At 46.2% G+C, this 26,391-nt stretch overlaps 1 protein-coding gene across 4 annotated transcripts in view; it reads right to left on the bottom strand.

Annotated features, from left to right (window-relative positions):
- The window catches only part of ANKRD28 (ankyrin repeat domain 28), a 730,284-nt gene that overhangs the window by 325,951 nt on the left and 377,942 nt on the right, over positions 1-26,391 (bottom strand). For all 4 annotated transcript variants that reach the window (XM_086942193.1, XM_086942192.1, XM_086942190.1 and 1 more), the window contains exon 5: positions 22,109-22,309. In XM_086942193.1, the coding sequence (XP_086798319.1) occupies positions 22,109-22,309 (201 nt within the window). The remainder of the gene's footprint in view (positions 1-22,108; positions 22,310-26,391) is intronic.

Here is a 26,391-nt window from a genome sequence, read left to right as displayed (position 1 = left end):
ATATATCTGGCCTCCTTTCAGGTGAACGTGCTGCCTGTTGTCTTGGAGGACTGACTCAGTCTACTTCAGTCACAGCCGTTGCAGCGGAGATCTATATTCCGGGCTGACGTACTGCCGAAGGCGTTCCGTAGCCCCCGAGTCCTGCCAATTCTGCAGTGGCGCATTCCATCTAGGGGACAGCCTCACCCCAGGAGCAGAAACCTCAGACCAACGTGGAGGAGATTTCCGGACAGGACTTCTGTTTGCAGATTATCTGGAGGAACCAGAAGACTGGGAAGATGAGTGACGCAAAGCTGATTCTGTAACCAGAATCGCAGAGTGCCTTGACATCGATCCAGCTCTCGACGGTGAAGAATGACGCCTCATCGTCGAATCGCCATGCTTCGACGATGGAACTCTTCCCCTCTACGCCGACCGCCTCCGGGGCGTCGACAGAGTAATCACTTCTGACGTCGGATGTCTTGACGATGAGTGATGCGAAGAACGATGGTCTCTCGACGTCGAACGGCGATGACTTGCCGACGACAGCCTTCTCCCTCGACATCGAGAGTGTACGTGATGACGGCGGAGGAACCCTGGACGTCCTAGACGCCGAACTGAGACGAGACATCGACGGAGATCGCCTCCTCGATGCCGATAGACGCCTGGTTGTCGACGGCGGAGGGGTCTTGGTCCTCGACGCCGATCGTCGCAGAGTTGACGATGGCAGAGGCGTCCTGGTCCTCTACTCCGAACGTCGTCAAGATGACGACGACGGAGGGATCCTTGTCCTCGACGCCGAACGTCGCCTGGTTGACGACGGCGGAGGGGTCTTGGTCCTAGACGCCCATCGCCGCCCGGTTGACGACGGCGGAGGGGATTTCGCCGACAGAGCTGGCATCCTAGAAGTCAGTGACAAACCTGATCTTTGACGGCGAGCCCTCCGTCGATAGTCGTTTTTCAGCTGGAAACCTCACCGGTAGATGCTTCTTCAGCGCCGAGCCCGACGTTTAAGTTGAAGGACGTGAAGACTTGCCTTTAGAAGGACTTCTGGCCCTCTTGCTGCCCTTCACTGGAGATCTTCCTCTAGTGGACCTTTGAGCCAGTCCATAAATGCGGTTTCTTTCTCGGTCTTTGAGAGTTCTCTCAGACAGGCGTTCGCAGTGAGGACAGTCCTTAGGATCATGATGATCAGGCAAGCAAAGTATACAGACATCATGACTGTCTGATTTTGCCTTCTTGTTACCACAAGAAGGACAGTTGTCAAAAAGAGAAGGCATTTTAAAATAAAATGCCACAAAAAACGGTCTAAAAAGACAGAAACCTTACTTGACAAGGTGTTAGAAGTCAAAGTAAGTCCAAAAGTTAGAAAATTGAAGCAAATTTCTGTCAGAAAAGCCAGAAATGAGTGGAGCTGTGCTACCAGGGTCCTTCCTGAAGGAGCCGGAAAGAGCAACTGACCCAACTGTCACCCCTGAGGCATGATGGGATACTGGGGGTCATGAGTGCCTTAAAGGCACGGTGTCAGTTTTTTATTACATGCAGCTACAGGTTAGCTTTTCAGTCTTTTTAGCAGGTGTGTTTGCAATGCAGCCTGTGAGCTTTCTATGCTTTCAGTGAGTTATAAGAATTTCTACTGCTTTCTGCGCATTAAAACGGTTTCTAAACAATCTTTGGTGTTGTTTCTCATGTTTCTAATGCAGATGTTCATGTATAGTGGAATTTCTTTACAGCATAATTCTGCTCTACTGTTTATTTGGCTGCAATTGCGCATATATATATATATATATAAATAAAAATATGTGGGGCACATATAATATATTGTTTCCGGGGTCCCGCGCATGGGCGGGAATATTCTAATGCTTATGACTTTGATGAGGATCCCCTGGAAGAGAATTACAGGATTTCTGTGCCAGGCTGCAGGACCCTCGCACCACGGCGGCCATTCCGCTTGTGCGCCACCTAGCACCCCCATATGACATGGGTCTTGTTGATGTGCCACTTGGGCGCTCAAGTCAAGTGCTTAACTCTTCAGCCTTTCTCCACTAGCAGAGGAGTGTGCCTGCTTCAATTTCTCAAACTGCAGTTTAGCTCTTACCTTTCCAGAAACTGAGGACCCTGCTCTCTCACCACCTCAATGTGAACAAATCCATCCTCCCAACCCATGTGCTACATTAAGGAAGACGATGTCTCTGTGTGAGGGGGGCTTTTGCCCAGCATTAGGCAGAGCTCCTCAGGTCCCACTTGTCAGAAGTCTCTCAGTGATTGCAGCCACCTTGTCTCAAAGGTTTAAGCCCTCTAAAGATTTGCCATCACTTGTTTCCCTCTAAAATTCACAATTTCAGCAGCAGGGCCATAGTGTATACACTGTGAACTCTGCTCGGTTCAATGTGGGCGGAAGGGTGACTTCCTGTGATGGACTCAGCATCAGGAATTGATGCAAAGATATGCAGCCCATCTTTCTGGACCCTGGGGTTTTCATAAGATACCAAGTTGAGGCAATCCTGTGCCTGGCTTCAGCATTTCTGAAGGCTCTACCGAACCGTCTCTACATAGATTTCTGTATTGGGAGTAGTAGACTGGTCAATTGCTCATCCACTGCCTACATTCCTTATTATAACTTTGGGCTGCCACTGATATTTGTTAAGAGAAAAACTGCCAGATGGACAGTCATTAAACTCACTGTCACCAATGCGTTAACACCAAGGCAGGGAATGCACCCGGAGTAATGACCAGTGCTTCCAGTTAGAGCAATGATTTGTACTGTGCACTTTTTTGTTAATAATATAAATGTGTTTCTGACATGCTCTCCATTACATTTGTAAACACTAAATATATTGGTCTACATGGGGTTTCTTATATATACACACACACAGATCTCATTCCTTTGTTAGTTAAATAAAGGACCTGCACTCCAGAGCCATGGACTGCTAGTACTTTCTTTAATTGACAAAGCAATGATGGATTACGAGCACCTAAGTGGCAGCGTGCTATAAAGCACCGCCAATGGTTTGGTGCCCGCAGGTACCGCCTGGATGATAGGAAAATATTTATAAATTATTTGGAGTTTTATATAGTGCCTGATAGACCCAAAGGTATCAGAGCACTTTACATGTTATGTGAAAACGTTTACAAGAGTTACATCATGAGGTGATTCATAAGAGTCATAGTTGAATACAGCACCACTGGTTACAGAGTCAAACAAGTACATCAGAAGGATGCATTGAGTGGCATCACTATATATATATATATATATATATATATATATATATATATATATATATATATATATATATATATATATATATATATATATATATATATATATATATATATATACATACATACATATATATACATATATACACGCACACACATATATATCTATATCTATATATATACACACACACACACACATATATGTATACACACACCTGCGTGCTGCAGACTACTGATCACACAATGCATTTTATCAGCCTGCCATAATGACGCTCACGAAGAATAAGATGGACACTATGTAATATTAAACCAGTAAGTATGGCACGTTTGAACTGCTAACCAGCTGCCTGTGACCAAGGACTTGATTAGTCCGAAACATGAGGCTTCAAATTAGCATAATAATCCAGATTGTCTATTATTGCGTAATAAAAAGACACTTTGAAGGGGGAGCGCGTTTTCGATCTAAGTGGCGGAGTTGTGAGCTTGGAACACACACACGCACACATTTCACCAATTATAAAATAACACTTATTTAAAAGCAACAGGGTCTTTGCAATGAGCTCTTCTGCAGGGTTTGGATTCTAGCTAAGCTCGGATTTTGCCACGTTTCCACAAACAGGTCTTGGACGTAGGCAGGAAATGGGTAGGTGCAGGGTTTGCATTCTACCGGAGTCTGTATACATCCACAAACTGACCTCTTCAAGGGTATTCCCAAACTCCTTTTCAACCTACACTGGAAAAGGTTAGAATTGTACTCCTGACAAAAAAAAGAGTAAACCTCTTCAAGGAGAGGAAAAAGGAGCGGTGTAGAGAAAGTGGATTTGCAAATCGCTCAGATTTTTGCATGGATTCAGAAATGAATTTTACAATTGTTTCTCAGGAGTACGGTTTCCAGGCTGGCTTCTGTAAACCCTTGTGGATATCCAAAAGTCAAATCTGCCCCAAAGCAAGGACATGTTCGTGCAGGTGCACTTCTGTGACTTATTTTGTTAACCCCTTGCGTGCTGCTGTCAGCCGACGGGAGCACTACCTCGCTAGTGCTGCTGTCTGCTAACGGCTGACGCGGCCCCAACCATTTTGCAGAAGTGCCGCACTGCCACGAAATCGCTGCCAAGTGGTTAAGAATCAGAAAATGTATTTTCCTGTTGCCTAACACGGTTTTACACCGATTCTCCATTATTCATCTTTTTCTTACGTTGGCATGCATAAAACAGTTTTTACAAAATGATGATTCAAATTTCATTTAACACCTTGGCTGCTGGGGTAATTTTCCTGCTGTGCTGGGGGGGGGGCGTGCACAGTGCCCCGGTGCTCATGATGAGCTCAGCTCGTCATGAGCTACAGCGCTCCTGTGCTCATGACGAGCTGAGCTCGTCACGGCCACACCCGTTTCAATAGAACGTTCAGCACAGCAGGGGAATTATCCTAGCGTCCGAGCGTTCTAATGGCCATGACGAGCTCAGCTCGTCATGAGCACCGGAGCACTGTAGCTCATGACGAGCTGAGCTCATCATGAGCATCCAAGGGGTTAGAGCTGCCCAGTAGTACTTTGGCACACCCACCCCCTCCCCCCCCTCCCCAGTCGTAGACGTTTTATGTACATTTTGAAAGCACAATCTCCAATTTTGCTTTCAGGCTTATATAGGAGTTTGCATACAAACAGGGAGCATTCCGGAAGCATTTTAACTCGACTCAATTTGCTACATTTTGCAAACATGCATACTGGATTTTATACAGGAATCACTGTCAGGACCGCAAACTAAGCTTACAGCGGACTGCATTTCAGTGGCAGCCAGGACAGATCGGGGGTAGGAGTAAAGGGGGGGGGGGGGGGGGGGGGGGGGGGGTGTAAGAAAGGGGAAAAAAAAGCACAACTTAGCCTATTGCCACATCTCTCCCACGTCATCCATCCTCCGCGTCCGGGACGAACAGGAAGCACCCAGGCTCCCCTTAGCCAATTACAACGCTGCAGTTTGTAAGATTGAGTGATCTTGGATTTGGGTGTCTTACTGCTCCATGGTTCTGAGTGAGTAGCTCTTGTCTGTTGGGTGGTAGTTAATGTGGGACTACTGCGAACACCAGTAAAGTCTTGTACTCTGGTTGCCTGGCCCATGTGGAGCAACTAAGATGAGCATTAGTGATGTCTGCCTTAATTCGTGAATTACAAATGGAAGCAGGGGGAGAGGTGGAAAAGCGTAAGCAAATATCCCTGACCAGTTGATCCATATGGCATTGCCATTGGACTGTGGATGTTGGAATCTGGAGGCCAAGTTTTGTCATTTTGCGTCCTCTGGTGTTGCAAATAGGTCTATGGCTGGTTGTCCCCACTGTTGGAAGTATGGGTGTAGGACTTGTGTATTGAGTTCCCATTCTTGGACTTGTTGGCATGTCCTGCTGAGGAGATCCACCAATGTGTTGTTTACTCCTGGAATGTATTGTGCACATAACTGAATGTTGTGTTGTACAGCAAACTTCCAAATTTTCTGCGCTAAGTTAATCTAAATATGGATTGAATCTCGATCAAAAACAATATAGACTGTATTAGAAAAGGATCCTAATGACTGTTTCGACAGGAGCAGGGAAGCACACGACAAAGAGTTGAAGGAAAAAAACAAACCATGGAGTCCATGACCATGCGCACTGCAAGCAAGAGGAGGAGTCACTTTAACTTGTGACTCCAAAGACTTCTTCTGAGAAAAACAAATTTCACATGTCCGAGCCCAACACTAGATGGCGGACTTATGGTAAGTAATTGTGTCTACAGCCACCAAACACTATTCTAGATGCAAAAGGGACAGCCATCTTGTAAGTAAAAAAAAAAAAAACACTCCAAGCAGCCTCTAATGAGTTTGCCAATGATGGACACGCAAAAATACAAGCAATGGCAAAACCAATTTCACGTGCGAACAAGCAGTGGCAAAGCAAGACCAACTGGCTTTGCCAATGCTTGCCATTTCCTTGAAGAAAAAAATATTAAACCGTTCTCAAACATACAACCTACAAAAGAAAAAAAGATTGTAATTTTAAGAGAGCCGGCAGTTCCACAGTAAGAGAATGAAACTTAGGTACTGCTGGTCTGACACTACATTTTAGCAGTGTCCTGAAAGTGATTGGACGGCAAGTGTTCTGACACGGAAGCTTTGGGGAAGCTCATGAGTTTAATAAAGATACTTCCTTCAAATAGTTTATTGATGTCACAAGTAAGCCACTTTTTGTGCCCTTTCATTCACAACCTCAAACACTTTATAGAAGAGCTGGTTCACCCCCTCTAACGAAGCAAGAGCACAGCTATGCAGAGGTAGCAGTGACAAGGAGCCCGACACAACCACTTACCTGTAAGACTATTAAAGCAGTATGCTTTAAAAAAAACATACTATGCAGAGGCCCGTCTTTTAATGGAGTGTCGAACATTGCAAGTCTTATTCCTGCTTCAAGCATGGAAAGAATGAGTTCTGGCCACAGCACGCTGAAGACCACAACATACAGGGACAATACTCCACCTTAGTTTACCAATTCTCACTCTGCCCCCTGCGCATCACAAGCAGGTTTTTATTTCACCAATTAACAAATAAAGGGGAAAATGGAGAAAAAGAAATATGTTACTTGCCCAGTAAGCATCTATTAGTGGCGTATAGTGCCATAGATTCATATGCTTCGCAATCCTGCCATCTAGTGTTGGGCTTTGACAATTACAAGTTGTTTTCTTCGAAGAAGTCTTTGAGCCACGAGGTATCATGACCCTCTCCAGTGTGTGTTGCGCCTGTACCCTGGCTTCTTTCTTAAGTTGTTTTTGGCTCAACGGGTGAGTGTGAAAAATATAAGAGAAATAAATTGACAGAATATAAAGAACAGGCATATAAAGATAAAAGTGGTAAATACTTAGAAGTAATTCAACAAAAACCTTCTGGGTAGGTGGGTGCATGCTTATGTTCGGCACTACACGCTACAATAGATGCTTACTGGGCAGGTACCATTCCACTCATAGCATGTGTTGGGAGAAGATACACATGCTTAGCACTGACTGTAAAGCAGTTCTCCCCTTGCTGTGGCTCGAGACTGCTTGAATCACTTGTTTAAAACACATATTGATACTGCTTGACCCACTCTTGCTTGCTTGATCGTGCTTAGTGAAGTAGTGTGGGTTATTCCATACAGCTGCTTTACAAATATATTCTATAGGAATATTTCCTAAAAAGCAGCCGCAGTGGCTCTGTTTTCTTGAAGAATGAGCCCGTGGCGGTCCTGTAAGCACCCTTTTGGCATTTTGATAGCAAGTTTGAATACATCTGACTATCCCTGCAGCAATCCCTGCTGTGGATATTGGTGCCCCTTGAAGCGGTTTACAAGAGGCAAGAATCATTTGCCGCGTTTTTCTGAACGATTTTGTTCTATCAATATAGAATACAATAGCCCTTCTAACGTCCAATGTATGAGGAACCCTTCCTGCTACTGTATCTGGGTTTGGAAAAAACATTGAGAACTTTATATGTTGGCTTGTATGAAAAGCGGACATCACTTTGGGCAAACATTTAGGGTTGGTTCGTAAACTACTTTATTTGCAGAAACCTTAAAGAACGGTGCTTGCAAAGTGAGTGCTTGCAAATCACTTATTCTTCTAAGAGATGGGATTGCTACTAGACAACCCACCTCCCAAGTTAAAAACTGTAGTGCACATGAATGAAGTGGTTCAACTGGCGGTGCCTTAAGCCTGGTAAGTACAATATTCAGGTTCCAGGTTGAGGACGGTGGAATGGAAGGTGGTATAACTCTTTTTACCCTTCCATGAATGCTTCAATGACTGGTATTTTAAATAAAGACATATGTTGTCTATTTTGCACATTGGCTGTTAGTGCTGGTAAGTGTAGCCTAAAGATGTGTATGCAAGAGGTGTTTGCTACAAATAAAAAAAGACTATAATAGGTGAAAAAGGCTGTATCTCTTTATTTTTATTACACAAAATCTCAACATTTTTACATTTAGCTTCATAACACGCTCTAGTTGCAGGTTTACAAGCTTGTTTAAAGTATGTCCATATATTCGTGTGGTAGTTTTAAATATCCAAATTCTAAGACTTCAGGAGCCAAATCGCTAGATTGAGCTGTTTGGGATGTGGGGTGCATGATTTTCCCTTGATCTTCAGTTAAAAGGAGTGGCCAAAAAGGTAGTTTATTGGATGGCACTAGAGATAGTTGCAGTAGGGTTGTGAACCACGGCTACCGTGCCCATGTTGGGGCTACTACAATTGGTGTCAGAGAGGTTTGCGCTAACTTCTGAACTACATATGGAATGAGTGGGAGAGGAGGCAAAGCATATGTAGATACTCCTGACCAATTCATCCATAGGGCAATGCTGTTGGATAGCGGGTGAGGGTACCTGGATGCAAACATCGAGGTACCCTCAGGTACCAAATGGCAAACAGGATTATTTACAGTGCTCCCCACCTTTTTGAAGTATGAGTGAAGTAGTGTCTGATCGATTTCCCACTCGTACACTTGATGTGTTCCGCTGAGCAGATCTGTGAAGTCGTTGTCGACCCCAGGTAGGTATTCTGCTAGGAGGTGGATGTTTAGGTAAATTTTCTCATAACCAGATTCTCTGAGAGGAGATAGCTGTGAGGAATGTATACCCCCCCAGCCCCCCCAATTTTTAATATAATGCACTTCAGTCATATGCTCTGCTCGTATGAGCGCTATTTTGTTGAACAATTGAACTTGAAAAGCTTTGAGGGCTGGCTGAATTACTAGCAACTCCAGTTTGATATGCAGATTAATTTGAGCTACTGTCAATAGGCAACAATCTGAGATCTTTCATATGTACCCCATCCCTTAAGGGATGCATCTGTAGCAATGGTGATTTACGGAAGTTAGGCCGGAACGGCCGGCCTTTCAACAAGTTGTTGCTGTTCCTCCACTGCAGAGCGATGAGTTGCTGGCCCCATTTGTTTGAGACCATTGAGATTGAAGAGTACATTGAAGGGGACTCTGATGTATACGAGCGTGTTGTACTATGGCTATGCAGGAGACCAGCATCCCCAATAGTCCAATCACATTTTTTAGTGTGATGTAAACTTGTGACTGAAATGGAGATAATGTTTGAAAGAACTTTGTTACTCTTTTGACACTGCACTAAGCCTTGGCTGTGATGGAGTTGAGAGTTGCACCTAGAAAAGCCTGAATTTTTTGGGTTGCAAATGGGACTTTTGTATGTTTAGTGTAAACCCCAGTTTGTGTAGAAGCTTTGTTACCTGTTGAGTATGTTGATAAGCCAATAGTCTAGATATGAGTAAACATGTATTCCTTCTCTCCAGGGATGAGCTGTCACTACTGCACGACATTTTGTGAAAACTCTTGGAGCTGTTGTGACCCCGAATGGTAGCACTTTGAATTGATGATAATGTCCGTTTAGCTGAAAGTGTAGGTAATGTCTGTGTGCAGGGTAAACAGGGATATGAAACTATGCATACTTGATGTCTAGAGCCATCATGAAATCTCCTTGCTGCAACAATGTTGTTACTTACTGTAGTGTAACCATGTGGAAGTGTTCTGAGGAAATGTACCACTTGAGCGTACCTAGATCAAAAATAAAGGGCGCATTTTCTGTGTTGTAATAGTAATATTTCTATTGATCCTTTTTGAAGGAGAGAAAGAACCTCTTCCTGCTATAGTCTAAGATGTTCTTTTGGCATCTTTTGTAGTTTGGGTGAAATTGTGTGGGCGGGGGGGGGGGGGGGGGGGGGGGGGGGGTTCTAAACAATACTTGTGTTCTGTTAATGAGATCACCCATTGGTCTGTGGTGATTTCTTGCCAGTGATGAAAAAAATACATTTGTAACCTTCCCCAACAGGTGTGAAATGTGTAGGTGGGAGGTGTAGGTTATTACTGTTTTGCAAGGACTTTACTTCCGTTTCTGTAATTTGTTTTGTAGAAAGTTGGCCTTTTTTAATTGATTTTGATAGGAACCCTGCTGTTTGTTGGCATTACTTGAGTTAGAGGAGAAATGTCCTCTGTATTGACCCCTAGGAAAGGAAGCCCCCCCCCCGTACTGATGTTTGAGTCTTTAAGCTTTTCTAATATTTCATCTGTTTTGGCTACCGCATGGTGAATTTAGCATATTTTGCTGTACTTTGTTAAATCCAGATACTGTGAGGTATGGAGGTCTTCTAATGAATATGCTAGTATTCATTTCTCTTGCACTGGTATCTGCAGATCTAATGCACATTGTATAGTGGCATCAAATATTGATTTGCCTTCTTCCACCAACTGTGCTGCACGCTGTTGCTATTGGCTAGGGAGATATTGCAATAATTCCTGCATTTCATCCCATATAGCCCGATTATATCGGGAAAGAAGTCCCCCAGAATTAGCAATGCACATTTAGTTGGCAGCTTGTCCTGCTACCCCGTTACCTATAGCACCATATTTTCTACTCCATCTGTAAGAGGTGCGTCTCCTGTGCCTCGAGAATTCGCTCTTTCCTGGCCGTGTAGACCACCAGTGAATCTGGTGTACCCTGTTCTTTAATATACTGGAGGGTCCAGCTGACTTTCTTTATATTTTTTTCTCCCCTAAATTTAACATGTTTCCCCCTAAATGCCTACTGTGTAGCTGCTAATATACCTTTTGGCATAGGTAATGTTTGCATTACTGTGTTTGCTCGGTCAGGTATTTCCACCAGGAAATCTTTATGTAACAGTGTGTAAATTGACTTTATGATATGTAGCTGCCCTAGTAATGATAATATAATAACTTAATGCATCATCAGGTAGGGGGAGGGGGGGCTGGTATGGATAAATACTTGGATCTGTACCACTTAATGTATCGACATCATAAATATCCCACGGATCAAGGGATTTATTAGGATTACCCGGTGGATCCATAAAGTAAGACCTATTATCCTCCTGCTTTTGATGCTCACTAGGAGGAGACTGATATGGTGAGTGATCTGGTGAAGGCATTAGCTGTTCTGACAAAATGTCCTGGAGAGAGCCCTTGTTCTGTTGTTGAAGGTATGAGAAGAGAAGGAGGGGACGTATAGGAAGACACGGAGGTAAAGGAGGAAAAGAAATAGTACTCGTGCCTCTGTCCTGTTTCTTTTTCTTTTGTTGATGGACTTGTACAGGTCCAGCAATGTCCCCCTCAAAAGATCGTTTCCTCTAACGCAGCGTTAGAGAAGCAGGTTGTAATGATTTCATGTCCCCCGTCCCAGTATGAGGTTTTCTAATAAAGGTTTTTGTCTTATCTAGCCTGTCCTGCAAGTGTTCAAAAGGGCTCTATTTGTTTTTTGTGTGGCCATGTAGTATCTTTCGCTGATCATGACGCAAAAGATGAGGGCTTTGAAGAGCCCTCCTCATTTGCAGTTTTCTGCGTCTTAGTTTGTGGTGCCGACTGCTTGTGTGTAGTTTTAGACACAAACTTTTGCGGCTAAACTTCTGTCTCGGCTCAGATTGTTTTTTGGTTCCGATGTGTGTGTTTTTCAGCTCCAAGATTTTTCGGATCCGAGTGATGCTTCTTTGTCTCAGAGTCCTTATGTGACTTGGGTTTTGAAGCTTGTTTCGAAGTAGGAGCCGAGACAATTTTGACGATTGTCAAATGCTTTGCAGGCATAATGGAGGTGTGTTTGTGTGCCTGTTTATGGAGACCCCCATGGGCCAAAGGCAGCAGGGCTTCAAAACACGTGTGGGTGGTTTGTTATGGTTTGGGGTGACTTTCGTCTGGGTACTCATGTGCCCTTGAATGGAGTCCGGCTTGGCCTCCACTGACAGCCAGCAGTATCTGAACATCTGTCTGTGCCTCCTATTCTTCCTGTCCTTAACTGGGCTCTGGCAACCGAACCCCGAAGATAGCCGGAGCCCCTTCTGCGAGTTGCTGGTTTTGTGGCCCAGCGACGCTCTCTTTCTTGCCGAAGTGTCTCTCTATACGAACTCTAAGCACGCCTCACAGGAGGTTTTCTTCGGGGTTCGGAAATAAACCTAGATTACATACTTTATGTAAGTCCTGTCAGGAATATGTAGCGTGGCAGCTGGAGCAGAAACGGAAGGGCATATGTTTCATCCTTCGTAGACATTCTCGAAGCATGGAGTCAGTTGAGTAACGGCGGGCCGAGTCGAGGTGGGCACAAGGAATATAGTTGTGTCTTCCGGATCTACGATTGTTCGGCTTGGAGAGAATACCAAAAGCCTAAAAACGCCTCGGGGTAGACTGAAGCTTCGGTCAGGAACCGCAACGTCATCGTCCTGGCCTGATGGGGGGGAAAAACAATCTTGCAAAGGACTCGAGGAACATGATCAATACACACCGGAGAAGGGGTCATTACACCTCGGGACTCGAAGACTTCTTTAAAGAAAAACAATTTGTAATTGTCTGAGCCCACCACTAGATGGCAGGATAATGCTAAACATATGTATCTACGGCCAACACACGCTATGCATTTCAGGTACTACATGTTTCAAAGCTATTGACACACAAAAGAAGAAGTTACGTTACTTACCTGTAACTACAGTTATCCTGTAATGGTATCTTTCATAGATTAACATGCTTGCACCATTCCCAGTCGTCAAAGTCCCATGGTACTATAGTAAGCTGTAAGACTTGTATCATAGGCTACAATGGCAACAGGTGTACAAGTGGGACGAAAATATCCCAAGCTATGATGAGAGCCTGTGTGGCGAGGAGGTTGAGTTGCATATGAATCTATGAAAGATACCAATACTGGAAAACTGTAGCTACAGGTAAGTAACTTAATTTATCCAGTATTGGGGTCGCTTTCATAGATTCACATGCTTGAATAAGAATAGCAAGCAGTTCGTAATGCAAATGCTACTTACCAGTATGCATCTGTTCTTGGCATGTAGGGCTGCTGACATTCATATCTGTGCATAGATCGCCGCCTAGTGTTGGGTCCGGATGATTGCACATTGTTGTCCTGGAAGAGTCTTCGAGGTATCACGAGATAGGTGGCTCCTCCCCTGGACTACAGTGCGCATGGGCATCGCCTTCATCCCCAGATTGTTTTTAGCCATTGGCTGAGATGGAGTGAAGTATGTGAGTGATGACCATGCTATGAGCATATATGTATATATGAATGAATACTGCAGCTGCTACAGGCGCCGGGGAGGAGGGTGGGCGATATGAATGTCAGCAGCCCTACATGCCAAGAACAGATGCATACTGGTAAGTAGCATTTGCAGTTCGAGGCATGTGGGCTGCTGAATTCATATCTGTGCATAGAATACATAGCAGTCCCTCCATTAGCGGCGGCTGCCCGTGCCAGCTGCAGCAGTCTGAAAAAGTGTCTTGAGAACAGCCTGACCAACAGCTGCCTGCTGTTTAGAGTGCACGTCTACACAGTAGTGTTTAGTGAAAGTATGTGTGGTAGACCATGTGGCTGCTCTACAGATATCTTCTAAGGGAATGTTACCTAGGAAAGCCATAGAGGCCCCCAACTTCCTGGTGGAGTGGGCCCTCGGTGGGATAGTGAGAGTGCGCTTAGCTTTAGCTTAACAGATTTGAATGCATTTCACGATCCACCTAGCAATCCCAGCTTTGGAGATAGCGTTTCCCTTGTGGTGTGTGGCAAAAGCAACGAAAAGCTGCTTAGTTTTGCGAAAATCTTTTGTACTGTCTACATAGTACATCAAGGCCCTCTTAACGTCAAGGGTATGAAGCATCCGCTCCGCCAGCGTTTCTGGGTTTTGGAAAAACACCGGCAACTCAATTATTTGGTTTATATGGAATTGAGATACAACCTTGGGTAAGAATTTAGGGTTAGTGCGGAGCACAACCCTGTTAGCATGCACCTGGAAGAAAGGTTCTTGGATGGTGAGCGCCTGCAGCTCGCTAACCCTCCGTAGCGATGTAATTGCTACTAAGAACGCAACCTTCCAAGTTAGAAACTGAAGCTCACAAGAGTGCAGTGGCTCGAAGGGAGGACCCATCAGTCTTGTAAGAACCACATTGAGGTTCCATTCTGGAGCTGGTGGTGTCCTTGGTGGGATGACTCTCTTGAGTCCTTCCAAAAAAGCCTTGATAGCAGGGACCTTAAAGAGTGACAGGTGTTGCCTATTCTGGAGGTATGCTGCCATAGCAGACAGGTGAATGCGGATGGAAGAGTACGCCAAATTGCATTGATACAGGTGGAAGAGGTAACAAATGATGTTTTGAATGGAAGCATCTAGCGGGTCAATATTGTGGTTAACACAGTAGATGACAAACCTCTTCCATTTAGCCGCATAACAAGCTCTAGTAGTGGGCTTCCTTGCCTCCCGAATGATGTTCATGCAATCGGGAGGAAGATTGAGGTAGCCAAACTCTAGGACTTCAGGAGCCAGATCGCCAGGTTGAGCTGTTGCGGGTCTGGGTGCTGAATGTCGCCATGGCTTTGCGTCAGAAGGCTGGGAGTGAGGTGAAGCCTTTGATGCGGTACCACGGAGAGTTCCAGAAACGTGGTGTACCATGGTTGGCGAGCCCACGTTGGAGCAACCAGGATGAGAGTCATCGAGTGCTGCCTGAGCTTGCGTGCCACCAGCGGTATCAGAGGTGCTGGGGGAAAAGCGTACGCAAATCTGCCTGACCAGTTCATCCACATCGCATTGCCCTGTGATTGCGGGTGTGGGAATCTGGCGGCGAAGCTTTGGCATTTTGCGTTCTCCTTTGTGGCGAACAGGTCTATCTCTGGATGACCCCACTTTTGGAAGTACGGTTGGAGTACTGATGGATGTATCTCCCACTCGTGCATTTGATGGCTGTGCCTGCTGAGCAGATCCGCCATCTGATTGTCTTTGCCCGGGAGATGCTCTGTCATGAGGAAGGTGTTCCTCTGAATGGCCCACTTCCACATGCTCTGAGCCAGATGAGACAGCTGTGGAGAGTGTGTGCCTCCCTGCTTTTGAATGTAGTACATGGCCGTCATGTTGTCCGTCCGAATCAACACGACTTTGTTGCCCAGATGTACTTTGAACGCCTTTAAGGCCATGAAGATTGCCATCAGTTCCAACACATTGATGTGCATCTTCCTTTGCTGTAGTGTCCATAGTCCCTGCACTGTGTAATGGAGTACATGTGCTCCCCAGCCTTGGAGAGAGGCGTCCGTTGTCAGGATAATCTGTGGCACAGGCTCTTGGAATGGTCGGCCCTTGCAAAGGTTTTGTGGATTCCACCAATGCAGAGAGTTGTATGCCCGACCGCTCACCAACACTAGGTCTGCCAGTTGCCCATGAGCCTGAGTCCACTGACGTGCTAGGCACTCCTGAAGCGGACGCATATGTAGTCTCGCGTGCGGGACAATGGAGATGCAGGAGGCCATCATGCCTATCAACTGCATGAACACCTTCGCTGGAAGCGAGTGCTGAGGTCTGAATCGTTGGATCAGCGTCTGGATACTGGCGAGTCTCACTGAATTTGGCTGCGCAGTGGCTGCCAGAGTGTTGATTGTCGCGCCCAGATACTATCGCACGTGGGCGGGCTGGAGATGGGACTTTGGGTAGTTCAGAGAGAATCCCAGATCGTGCAGGAGATGAATGGTGCGGGACACGTGGTCGACGCACTGTTCTGTTCTTGCCTGAATGAGCCAGTCGTCCAGGTAAGGGTAGACGTGGACGTTCTGGCGACGGAGATGCGCCGCCACAGTCGCTAGGCATTTTGTAAATACCCTTGGCGCCGTGGTGACCCCGAACGGCAGAACCCTGAACTGGTAATGCTGGTCTTGAATCGTGAACCTGAGATACTTCCTGTGGGAAGGATGCAGGGGGATATGAAAATATGCATCTTTCAGATCCAGTGTAGCCAGGAAGTCCCCCTGCTGAAGCAGAGGGAGTACTTGCTGTAACGTGAGCATATGGAAGTGCTCCGAGAGAATGTACCAGTTGAGGGGCCTGAGGTCCAGGATGGGCCTGAGGGATCCGTCCTTTTTGGGGATCAGAAAATACAGGGAGTAAACCCCTGTTCCCCTTTCTTGCAATGGAACGAGCTCTATTGCCCTTTTTGCAGCATGACTAGAACTTCCTGCTGCAACAAGTGCAAGTGCTCGCCGGACATAGGACGGCTCCTTGGGGGTATGTTTGGTGGAATGGAGGTAAGTTCCAGACAGTAACCGTACTGGATAAGAGACTTGACCCACCTGTCCGTGGTGATGGATTTCCACGCGGGCAGGAACTGCTGGAGTCTCCCCCCCGACCGGTGTTGTATGGTCGGGGGGCAGTGACAAGACGTCACTGCTTGTTGGCGGTGGTGGACCTGGAGCTGTTGTTTCCACGTCCCCTGCCCTTGACGTTATTGCCTCTGTAGCCACCTCTACCCTTGTTGGTGTATGAGGGTTGGGTGTTACTTTTGTAATACTGTGTGGACTGCGATCCCTGACCCCTTGAGGTGCCTCTGGAATTGGAGCGGCGAAAGGAACCACTCCGAAACTGCTGAGACTGGAGGGCCCCCATAGACTTGGCAGTGTCCGTATCTTTTTTCATTTTTTCCAGCGTCGCATCCACCTCTGGGCCGAACAGGTGGTCAGGATTAACTGTTTGGTTCAGTATTGTTGTTTGAATATCGGGCTTGAACCCTGATATTCGAAGCCAAGCATGCCGTCTAAGCAACACACTAGTGTTGATTGCCCTGGAGGCTGTATCAGCCACGTCCAGCGCACATTTTATGGATGCGTTCGTGATGAGCTTTCCTTCCTGAATTAACATTTCTCCTGCCTCCTTGTACTGGTCAGGCAAGTGTTGCAGTAGTGATTCTAAGGTGTCATAATGAGCCCTATCGTAGCGTGCAAGTAGGGCCTGTGTGTTGGAGATTCTCCAAATATTAGCTGCCTGTGCAGTAATCCGTTTCCATGAGGCCTCAAATATTTTGGACTCTTTGTCTGGGGGAGGAGCGTCACCAGTGGTCTGCGAGTTCGCCCTCTTCCGAGCGTTGGATACAACCAACGAGTCCAGTGGCAAGTGTCCCTTGATGTATGTTGGATCCGAGGGCGCTGCCTTATATTTCTTGTCAATGCGAGGGTTAAGGACACGCGCCCGGGTGGGCTCCTTGAAGACCTCCGTTGCGTGTTTTAGCACCCCCTTAAGCATTGGCAGTGTCTTGACTGACTTTTCGGCCACTGAGAAAGTGTCAAATAAAAAGTCTACATCCACAGGGTCTGAGTGCAGCTCGACATCGTGGTTAGCCGCAGCTCTCTCAATTAGAGCGTTGAAGGCCGCCGAGTCCTCCGTCGGTGACGTCTTGGCCGCAAAAAGCTGCGTGTCCTGGCCCGACTGCGGGTCCTCTGGGTCGCCTCCGGCCGACCAAGGTTCGTGCACCTCCTCCGGATCCGAGTACGCCGGATAGGTGTACTCGACGTCCTCATCGTCAGCATCGCCTGCGGTGGAACGCGCTGGCGAGTGTCCTAGGGCTTGTGGAGACATAGGTTCTATCGGGGCCGAAGTCCCCGCAGAGTCCCTCTTATTCTTGAGAGGGATCCGAAAATGTTCCAACACCGGCTCCGTGGTGATTTTTCTCTTGAGGAGAGACAGTTTCCCAGTATTGGCGTCGATGATGACCTCTCGACGCTCCTCTTCAGCAAGTGGCTGGAGCCGAAGCTTCGACACCACTAAGGCTGCTTTTGGTGTCAAAACCTCCTTCGAGGGCCCGCCATGTCTCGGCGCGAAAGCCTTCGGCGTCGACTTTGGCGGCAGGGTAAAGCGGATAGGCGTTTGCGCCTTCGCAGGCTTAGGTGTGTGCTTAGGCGCCACGGTGTCCGAATCGGGAACCACATCGTCCTTCCGTATCCGCTGCAGGGATTCCGCTACCTTCTTCGTTAAGGCTGGAGAGGGCTTGACCGGCTCGAGCGATCTCCCCGAGTCTGGAGTTGGTTCGATGACAGGCACCTTCTTCGGGGCCGACCCCTCACGCACCTTGTCCCTAAGGGCCGGCGCCGGCTGAGCCCGGGTCGCGTCGTCGCCCTGACGCTTCTTCGGAGCCGTCTTCGGGTCCTCGACCCCGACCATCTTCGGCGCCGACGCAGCCGCGTCGGTCGACTTCGCCTTCGGCGTCGACCCCGAGGGCTTCGGGTCGGCCATTTTGGCGTGGCTTTTCAAGTCGGCCATCTTGAATTGCTTGGAAGTTGACGCCTCCAGAGCCTTCTGCACCAGCGCAACTTTCACTTTCGGTTTCGAGACCGAGGGAGTGTGACCCGATGGCTTCACTTTCGTTTTCTTGAACGGGAGTGGCGCCTCAGAAATGTCCGCGACCGGGCCCGGAGGCGGGGCTGTCGGACTTATAATGAGGTCTTGGGTAAGGCCCGAAGGCGATCCCTCGACCTGGGCCGCATGAAGGGGATTGACCCCTGAGTCTTGTTGGGGATGCTCCTCCTCCGAGCTATCCCCCACGGTGGCAATAGCCCGATCGTCGTCCCCTACCTCGTCGCCGGCTTCGTCAAAGTCCTCATCACCCGCGTCGTAGGCATCCCCCTCGGACGCGGGACTAGAGTCCGAAACTTGTACGGCGTCGTCGTCTCCAACAGATTCTTCGAATATGTTGTCTGGTGGGGGCACCTGGGTAGCCGATAACTTGGCCTGAAGTCTAGCGGCTCGCCGAATCTTGAGAGTTTTCTTGCACCGGAATTTCGAACACGCCATACAGCTGTCTTCGTCATGGTCCGGTGACAAACATTTGTTGCACACAGGGTGCACGTCGAGGTGTGGATATTTGGAGTTACACACTGGACACCTCTTGAACGGAGTCCGCTCCATAGCTGTAGCGTAGAGTAGAGTAGGCCCGTCCGCGCCGAGAGCACGCGGAAGGGTAGCAAGAGTTCGGAGCTGAGAGTCAGACAAGAAACCCGAACGAGACTATACCGACGCTCAGCCTAAAGACCTTTTGGTCTCGAGTAGAAAAGTTGAACAACTATCGATTCCGACAGAGGGAACCGAAACGCATCCGAACCCAATGGCGGAAAAAAAAACCATCTGGGGATGGAGGCGATGCCCATGCGCACTGTAGTCCAGCGGAGGAGCCACCTATCTCGTGATACTTCGAAGACTCTTCCAGGACAACAATGTGCAATCATCCGGACCCAACACTAGGCGGCGATCTATGCACAGATATGAATTCAGCAGCCCACATGCCTCGAACCTGTATAGATATTCATCATTAAACACCCTTGTGGATGGTGGATATCAATGTAACATGTTATGCAGTCTGAAATATGAAGGTAACATGTTGTGCAGTCTGAAATATGAAGGTAACAATGTAAATTATTACCATATTAAACCAAGCCAAATCACTTACAGTTTCGAAGTTTCACCTCAGTAGAATAAATGGTGTAAAACTGCTTGCCAACAATCAAGAGAATAGATCATGTGTCTGGTAATACCAGGGTCTTTACGTTGTAAAAAAACCAAAAAAATAAAAACACATAATTCACTATTTGTAGGGGCAGTATATCTTGATTCTCCTCCTTCTTGGTTAGGTGAATAGTGTCATCATTGGGTCTTTACCGCCTGAGTTTCCAGTTCTCCAGGCGGTCTCCTATACCCCTCCCGGAGGAAGCCCATCTGGTTTTTGACAGTTTTAAAAAGATAGGAAAGAGAGTGATGTATAAAAATACATCCTTGCTATAGGAGTATTTTAATAATGCAGCAAGGGGTCAATCTTAAAAACAGTCAGAAGTTAGGGTCTAATGTCCTTCTTCAGGACTGGGGAGAGTGATTTATATTCTAAATCACTCATACCAGGTAAGTTGAATCACTTACCTATCTTCTTCAACTGGCTCAATACTTGCCAGGATTAAAGGTATGCGTTGCACCTATAACTTGTGTGGAGTATGTTGTGGCTCCTTCAGGTATGGATAAGTGCTCACTTTGTGCTGTTCACAGTGCATTTCTGCTACTGCTACTGGCCATGACCCGGTATGAGCGATTAATAAAAATGGTGCTCTCTGGTCCTGAAGAAGGCCCATAGACCATCAGAGACAATAAAGGGACGAAACATGTCAACCTCTCACGAGTTCTACACCAGGTGCGGTAGATCATTAACTTATCCAACCCAGCACCTATTTTGTTTTCAAGATTGACCCCTTCCTGCCTGGAGTGTTCTAGAGGGTGCTGTCGCCTGATTGGCTATATGTCAAGTTTGGTTCTTTTTTTAAAAATGACCTAGATATGCTGCAAAGGGGACTTCTGTTGCCGTTATAGCCTGAGGTACACGTCTTACGGCTTACTGTAGTACCAGACCCCCACTTTGACGGGGAATGATTCAAGGTTGTGACTATGAAAGATACCCCAATACTGGATAACATATAAAATAATGTGTGAACACAGAAATGGTTTACAAAACTAGTTTATGGAAAAAGCTGTTTTTGCTCACCATGAGGTAGGAGGAGGACCACGAGAATATGGACTTAAATATTCGTTTTCTAACCGGGAGAAATTAAAAGGGCGTGGGCAGCAAAACTGTTTTAAGTACTTGTGAACTACGTTTTTCTATTTTATTATGTGACTTGTATTTGTGTACGCTGCACTGAGATGCCACACATAGGCAAGTCCTTTGGGTGTTATGAATATAAAAACATTTCCCATGGCGGAGTGCAATTCATCGCCGTGGCGTTTCACGCGGGAATACTCTTCTATCGTGGGCCACCGAGCGTTGATTGAACACCGTAAGGAGTCCCTTCCTGGTTTGACAGGAGGCAAAGTGGTGAAATTGTGGTGCGCACACGCGATTACGAGCCTCAAGTCATTAGTGATGACAGAATGTGCGCTGTGAAGAGTTATGGATAATCTCTAGAGCATTATTGAGGTCGCTCTGAATGTGTTGGTAACTCAGGTTCGCCACGGAGTTAGAAGTTTCCCCTGACGAAGGGACGTTACATCACGAAATGCATTGGGCTTTTTGTTTCTTATGTTAAATTACTAGAGTAACAATGTAAATCACACATAAGACGAATTGAATGTATCCGTTTGAATCTGAAATAATGTTTCTTTGAAATGCTAAAAATATTGAGTGAAAAACTCTGTTTAAAATTGTTATATTTCATTGAATTTAGAGTAATACACATTTTGTTGTGCACGTTAGAGTCCAAGCCACACAAAGGGACCTGGCCAATCCACAAAGGAGTGCAATTCATGACATAAGGTAGTCAGTGGGCTTTGCTTTTATTACTTTACCCCTCTCGAGGCGAAGATGCAGTATGGGTTCTAATGGCGCTTTGAGTAGTGTTGCTGTGGGAAACAGGTGGAACGTGTTTTTATTGCATTTTATAAACCCAATGGAATAAATGAAGAACATGGGTCAGTGTTTTGGTGACTGGTGCTCTATTGGAGTTTAAGAAACCACTTTAATTTCATAATACTGTTGTATGTGGGGACTATATTGTCTGTGTCCATTTCAAGAAAATCTCACTGCCTTTTTTTCCCTGTAAACCACAGCCCATGATTCACTTCACATGAGCTGCAGCTCGTTAAGAAGCGTCTTGAGTTAGGCTGAATACAAAGTTATTTACATCTTTAATTAAACCAAATCCCCAGGGGGCAGCACTTCTGAAGAGATTCTCTTCAAAGGAATTCACAATCTCCCAAGCAAATTGGAATTACTAGTTGTCCTGGTAACAGTTATATCAAGACATTTCAGGATATCCACCTGGGAATCAAGCAACAGCACCCTCTAGGACACTCCAGACAGAGGCTGAAACCCTCACATTTTCAAGCACAAGTGGGACTAAAACATCCCAAGCGTTGCGGGGAGCCTCGATGGGGAAGATGGTGGGTTGCATGTAAATCTATGAGTGTAGCTGTAACACGAGTAGAAACTGTACCTCCACATGGCCACTGAATGCACTGGGATGTAGCTACTAGCTACTCATCTGGAAAAGCACAGTGTTGAGGAGCACAAGGGTGGGCAGAAGGTAATCCATGAATGCAGTAATGCAAGATTGAAAGCCGTACCTCCACATGGCCACCGAAAGCAGCGTGATGTAACGCAGTCCGGCCTGCCCGGTCCGATACACTGATGTTGCTTAGCAGCGGTAGCAGGGCTTCTGCGCACTTCACAGCTTTGTTGGCAGCAGCAATGTGCAGGGGTGTCTGCCAATTCTTGTCGCGGGCATTGACGTCGGCTGAGTGCTTTAACAGTACCTGGACGGCTTCCTGAAAGAGACAAGCACTGATGGTTATGGCATGCAAGGTTATAAGAACAGTTGAGTGTTTCTAAAGCTCCTAAGGCTATGTATTTCTTCAGAGTAGTCAGGTGACAACCAACTCTGTATCTGAAGCTTTGCCAACCGTGGGAACATTAGTTTGACTCAGAGGTACAATGTAATGTGTGCCACATGGCTGGCCTCTCATTACTTGCTAAAGAGTGTGCCAGTCTCCGATTTGTTCTATTTCCCACTTAATGAGAAGAAATGGCATCAACATACTTTTTTTAATGTAATTGTTTTTAAATTTAAGATGGAATGGTCTAAGCACAGTTACTTTGAAAGGGAAATGAGCATTAAATGCCAGTGCGGTGCAGGAATGCTGGTCTAATGTGGTCGCTCTACAGATTGGAAGCCCGGTGAGTACCTTAGCACCATGTGAGAGCTTTAAAGCATGGTAGCTAAATGAATGCAGTCCACGGTAAAGGTCTTTCTCTGGTCCATGCTTGATAGCAGCAACAGTCTTTGAAGGCCTACAAAGTGCTGCTCACCTACATCCTATGGTACTGATATTTGGGTATCCTTCCAATTATCCATTTCAGTGGCATGTTTCTATCCTGCTAGAAAGATTATTGGGTGGAAATGGAAAGTAGGAAGCATTCACTTAAGAGATAGTGTCCTTCGTTTGAAAGTTCTACACATTTACCAGGAAGAAGAGGCAGACGTAACTCATGCTCTCCATTACCTACAGGTTAACAGTACAAACTGCTGGGACACTTCACTAGAGTTATGTATGTGAAAGGGGCCTTTGTGGTAAACAAAGCATTAACGCATAAACGCTTCTGTCCAAATCACTTTCTTAGTCAATAAAGCAACTGCGCAATACCCTGAATCATATCAATGTAAGGAAGTTATAGAGTGCCATATTCAATCACATACACGGAAGGGACCTTTGCTGGGAAGAAAGTCATAGTACACCATATGAGAAGGGAAGAAAGCCAGGTAGCAGAAAACCCATAATCACATCTGGCTCAGGGAACTCTGCGTTTCAGAATATCCTAGTCCACCACCTAGGTGCCTTCATTTCTCAAAGGGATCTCCGTGGCGAAAAACTTTAGTACACCACATAGAATCACCAACGTTAATAAACAGGATTTCTGTGACTCAAGGCAACAAGCCATCACCAAGATAAGCCATATAAAGGGACTAGGAATGTGTGACTTTGTCAAACATTCAAGCTGGTCTTTTAGCTGCACATAGGTTTCTGCTGAAGCATTTAGAAATATGATGTTAATAAGACACACTGGCATCTATATGCTTTGACCCTCCTTTAAAACCCATACAAAACTCGCATTCCTTTCTCAAATAGCCTACTTTAAAATACCAAACTCTTCTAACCACAGACCAGTAACAGGGCCACACTGGTATGAACATAAGGAGACTATGCTTCAAGTTATGCTTAAGCTAAGTTACAAGTGCTTTACAATATGGCTGGAGCACTTTTCTGAACCTCCTCTAGAACGCCAAAACTATCCACATATACTCCTCTCCAGAAACCCACGTTCTACCCTCTACCCCCAAGGAACAGTGCAGCCTCCATCTATAGGTTTGCTTGGACAAATCTGGAGCACCTTGTCAAACCCACAGCCAACGTCAAACCTCTTCCTTTGTAGATTACTAAATAAACCCTTCCCTTACTCACCCTCATAGAAGCGACTTCGGGACTCGTCAGTGTATATTGCACTATGTAAAGGCTACAATGAAAGTGTCAGGCAGACATTGCTCAAGCTAAGTTTACTACACCAAAGAGGAAAACTAAGTGAGTAACATTCAGAATCAGTAGTATGTGGTATGGACCATAACCCTCAAATACAATACAGGGAAGGGATATTGCATCAATAAGTAGGAACGTCCTCTGGTCTACTTGACATGAAATGGGGATTTAAAGAGGGCCACTTAATTGACTAATGCTTTTATGTAGTGTTAATTGGCATATAGCCTCTTGTGGAGACATATATTGCCTTTCCTGTCGACAGATGGGTGATCAAGACTTTTTTTTTGCTCCTCAAAAAATCACTAATCCTGCTGGGAACACAATGCTGGCTGACACACAATCACCTGAAGCTGAATGCTTTAAAAACGGAGTTCCTCCTAATCTCTCCCCAGAAAATATCCCTGGACATAGACCATGGCTGTCCCAGATTACTGCCTTGAATTGTAGACCTCACCTAGTGGGCTCTGCATCCTCTCTGGGGATCCTCTTAGACAAAAGCCTAAACATGCTGAAACACATCAGTTCCCGCACCAAAGGAGCGAACCACCAACTCAGCATCCTCAGAAAACTCACAACCCTACCTTCCTGCTCCTGACCTTAAGGTTGCAGTGCAAGTCCTAGTGATCTCAAAGCTGGACTATGGTAGTGCTACGCTGCGTGGCTTGCCCAGAGTGAAGATGGCTCCTCTTAGGGCTGCCCTCAATTCGGCTGAGAGGCTCATAACTGGCACAAAAAAATAAATAAAAAATCAACCACATCTCCCCGGACTGGTTAGCCCTTAATTGGCTTCCTTATGAAGCCCAGATACACTTAAAAATGCATGGCACACAAAAGCCAATCACCACCAGACTCCGCAATACCTCGCGCTGAATTGGTGCCCTCATGTAATGTAAATCGATACTTATATAGCGCACTACTCACCCGCAAGGGTCTCAAGGCGCTTGTACGAATACCGCTGTGGAACCCATCCTGGCTTTCCCTGTGAGGCGTCGAGTCCTGGGCACCCCCAAGGTGGAGGCCAGGCATCCCTAGCGTTGTGGGGGCCGTTGTGGAGATTAAGCAAGCTATTGCCCAGAGTTGCAGAGCGGGACTCCATGATTGGAATAGGCACCGAGGCGAGAATGATCAGGTCCGTGGAATTTTTGAGCCCAAGACCCGCAGAGGCGGGGAATTGAACCCTGGTCCCGGGCTAGACCTCTGCATCAGGGTCTGCCGCTCTAATCATTGAGTCACACTTCTTTGTGGTTTAAGAGCCTCCAGAAGTGCTAGCAACCTATTACTCAAACACCATAAATTCAAGAAAAAAAAGGCCTACAACCATGCCTTCTTGAGTATGGCTCCAAGGATCTGGAACTCCCTTCCCCCCCCCCCCCCCGAACTCAGGACAAATCCTTCCACGCTCCTCTTCAAGAAAGAAGCCAAAAGGCTCCTAATGAAGACATTCTTGCCTCAATCTGGCCTCGCCACTTAATGCCGTGGCTTAACTGTAAATCCGTGGCCTGGTCCATTTGAATGCTAGGCCTTTTACATGTCGGTGAATTTTCACCCTGTACATCACGGCCCTGACATATTATAACTCAGGAGAATGTGTGATCACTTTTGACTGTGAAATTATAGCTGTGCTTACCATGTTGGACACTTAATGTTCTGAAGGAGGTTCGGACACCTGTGATTGAGTAATTTTTTTACTTAGTCTGTTTTCTCCTGCTATGATAATTCATTTTATGTATAGCTCTCCTCTTTGTAGTTACTCTTGGTTGTTTACATGTACCCTCCTGCCTCTTGTATTGTAAAGCGCTCAGATACCACCGGTGGTCATGTTCGCGCTATATAAAACTTTATAAATAAAATAAATTGTTCGTCTTATGTATTAAATGAGTGTTTCATCTTGGAAGAAAAAAAACTAGTTACTTACCTGTACACTATGGTTCTCCAGTATTATCTTTCACAGATTCACATGCTTGTATCTTCCCCGTCGTCATGGTGGGAGTCTCCCAGTAAAAGAATAACCATAGCAGTAGAAGAAAAAACTGCCTGGAAACCATAGAGTAGTGAAACAATAGGTAACCTCTCCTCATTATGTGGCCCAAACTACAGCCAATCAGCTGCCAGCACCAGCCTACACCATTCCCAGCAGAGCCACCATACCTCAGATTTCCAACAGCCCAAGAGAGAGCTTTGTAAGAAACCAGAGATAAAAAAGGTGGTCTACCTAGCAGAAACGGGGAGGTGGCCGGGCGCATGTGAATCTATGAAAGATAATACTGGAGAACCATAGTGTACAGGTAAGTAACTAGTTTTTTCTCCAGTATTCAATC

Source organism: Lissotriton vulgaris, chromosome 10 (assembly GCF_964263255.1).
Source record: "Lissotriton vulgaris chromosome 10, aLisVul1.2, whole genome shotgun sequence".
NCBI lineage: Eukaryota > Metazoa > Chordata > Amphibia > Caudata > Salamandridae > Lissotriton > Lissotriton vulgaris.
This window is presented reverse-complemented; position numbering and strand designations above follow the sequence as displayed.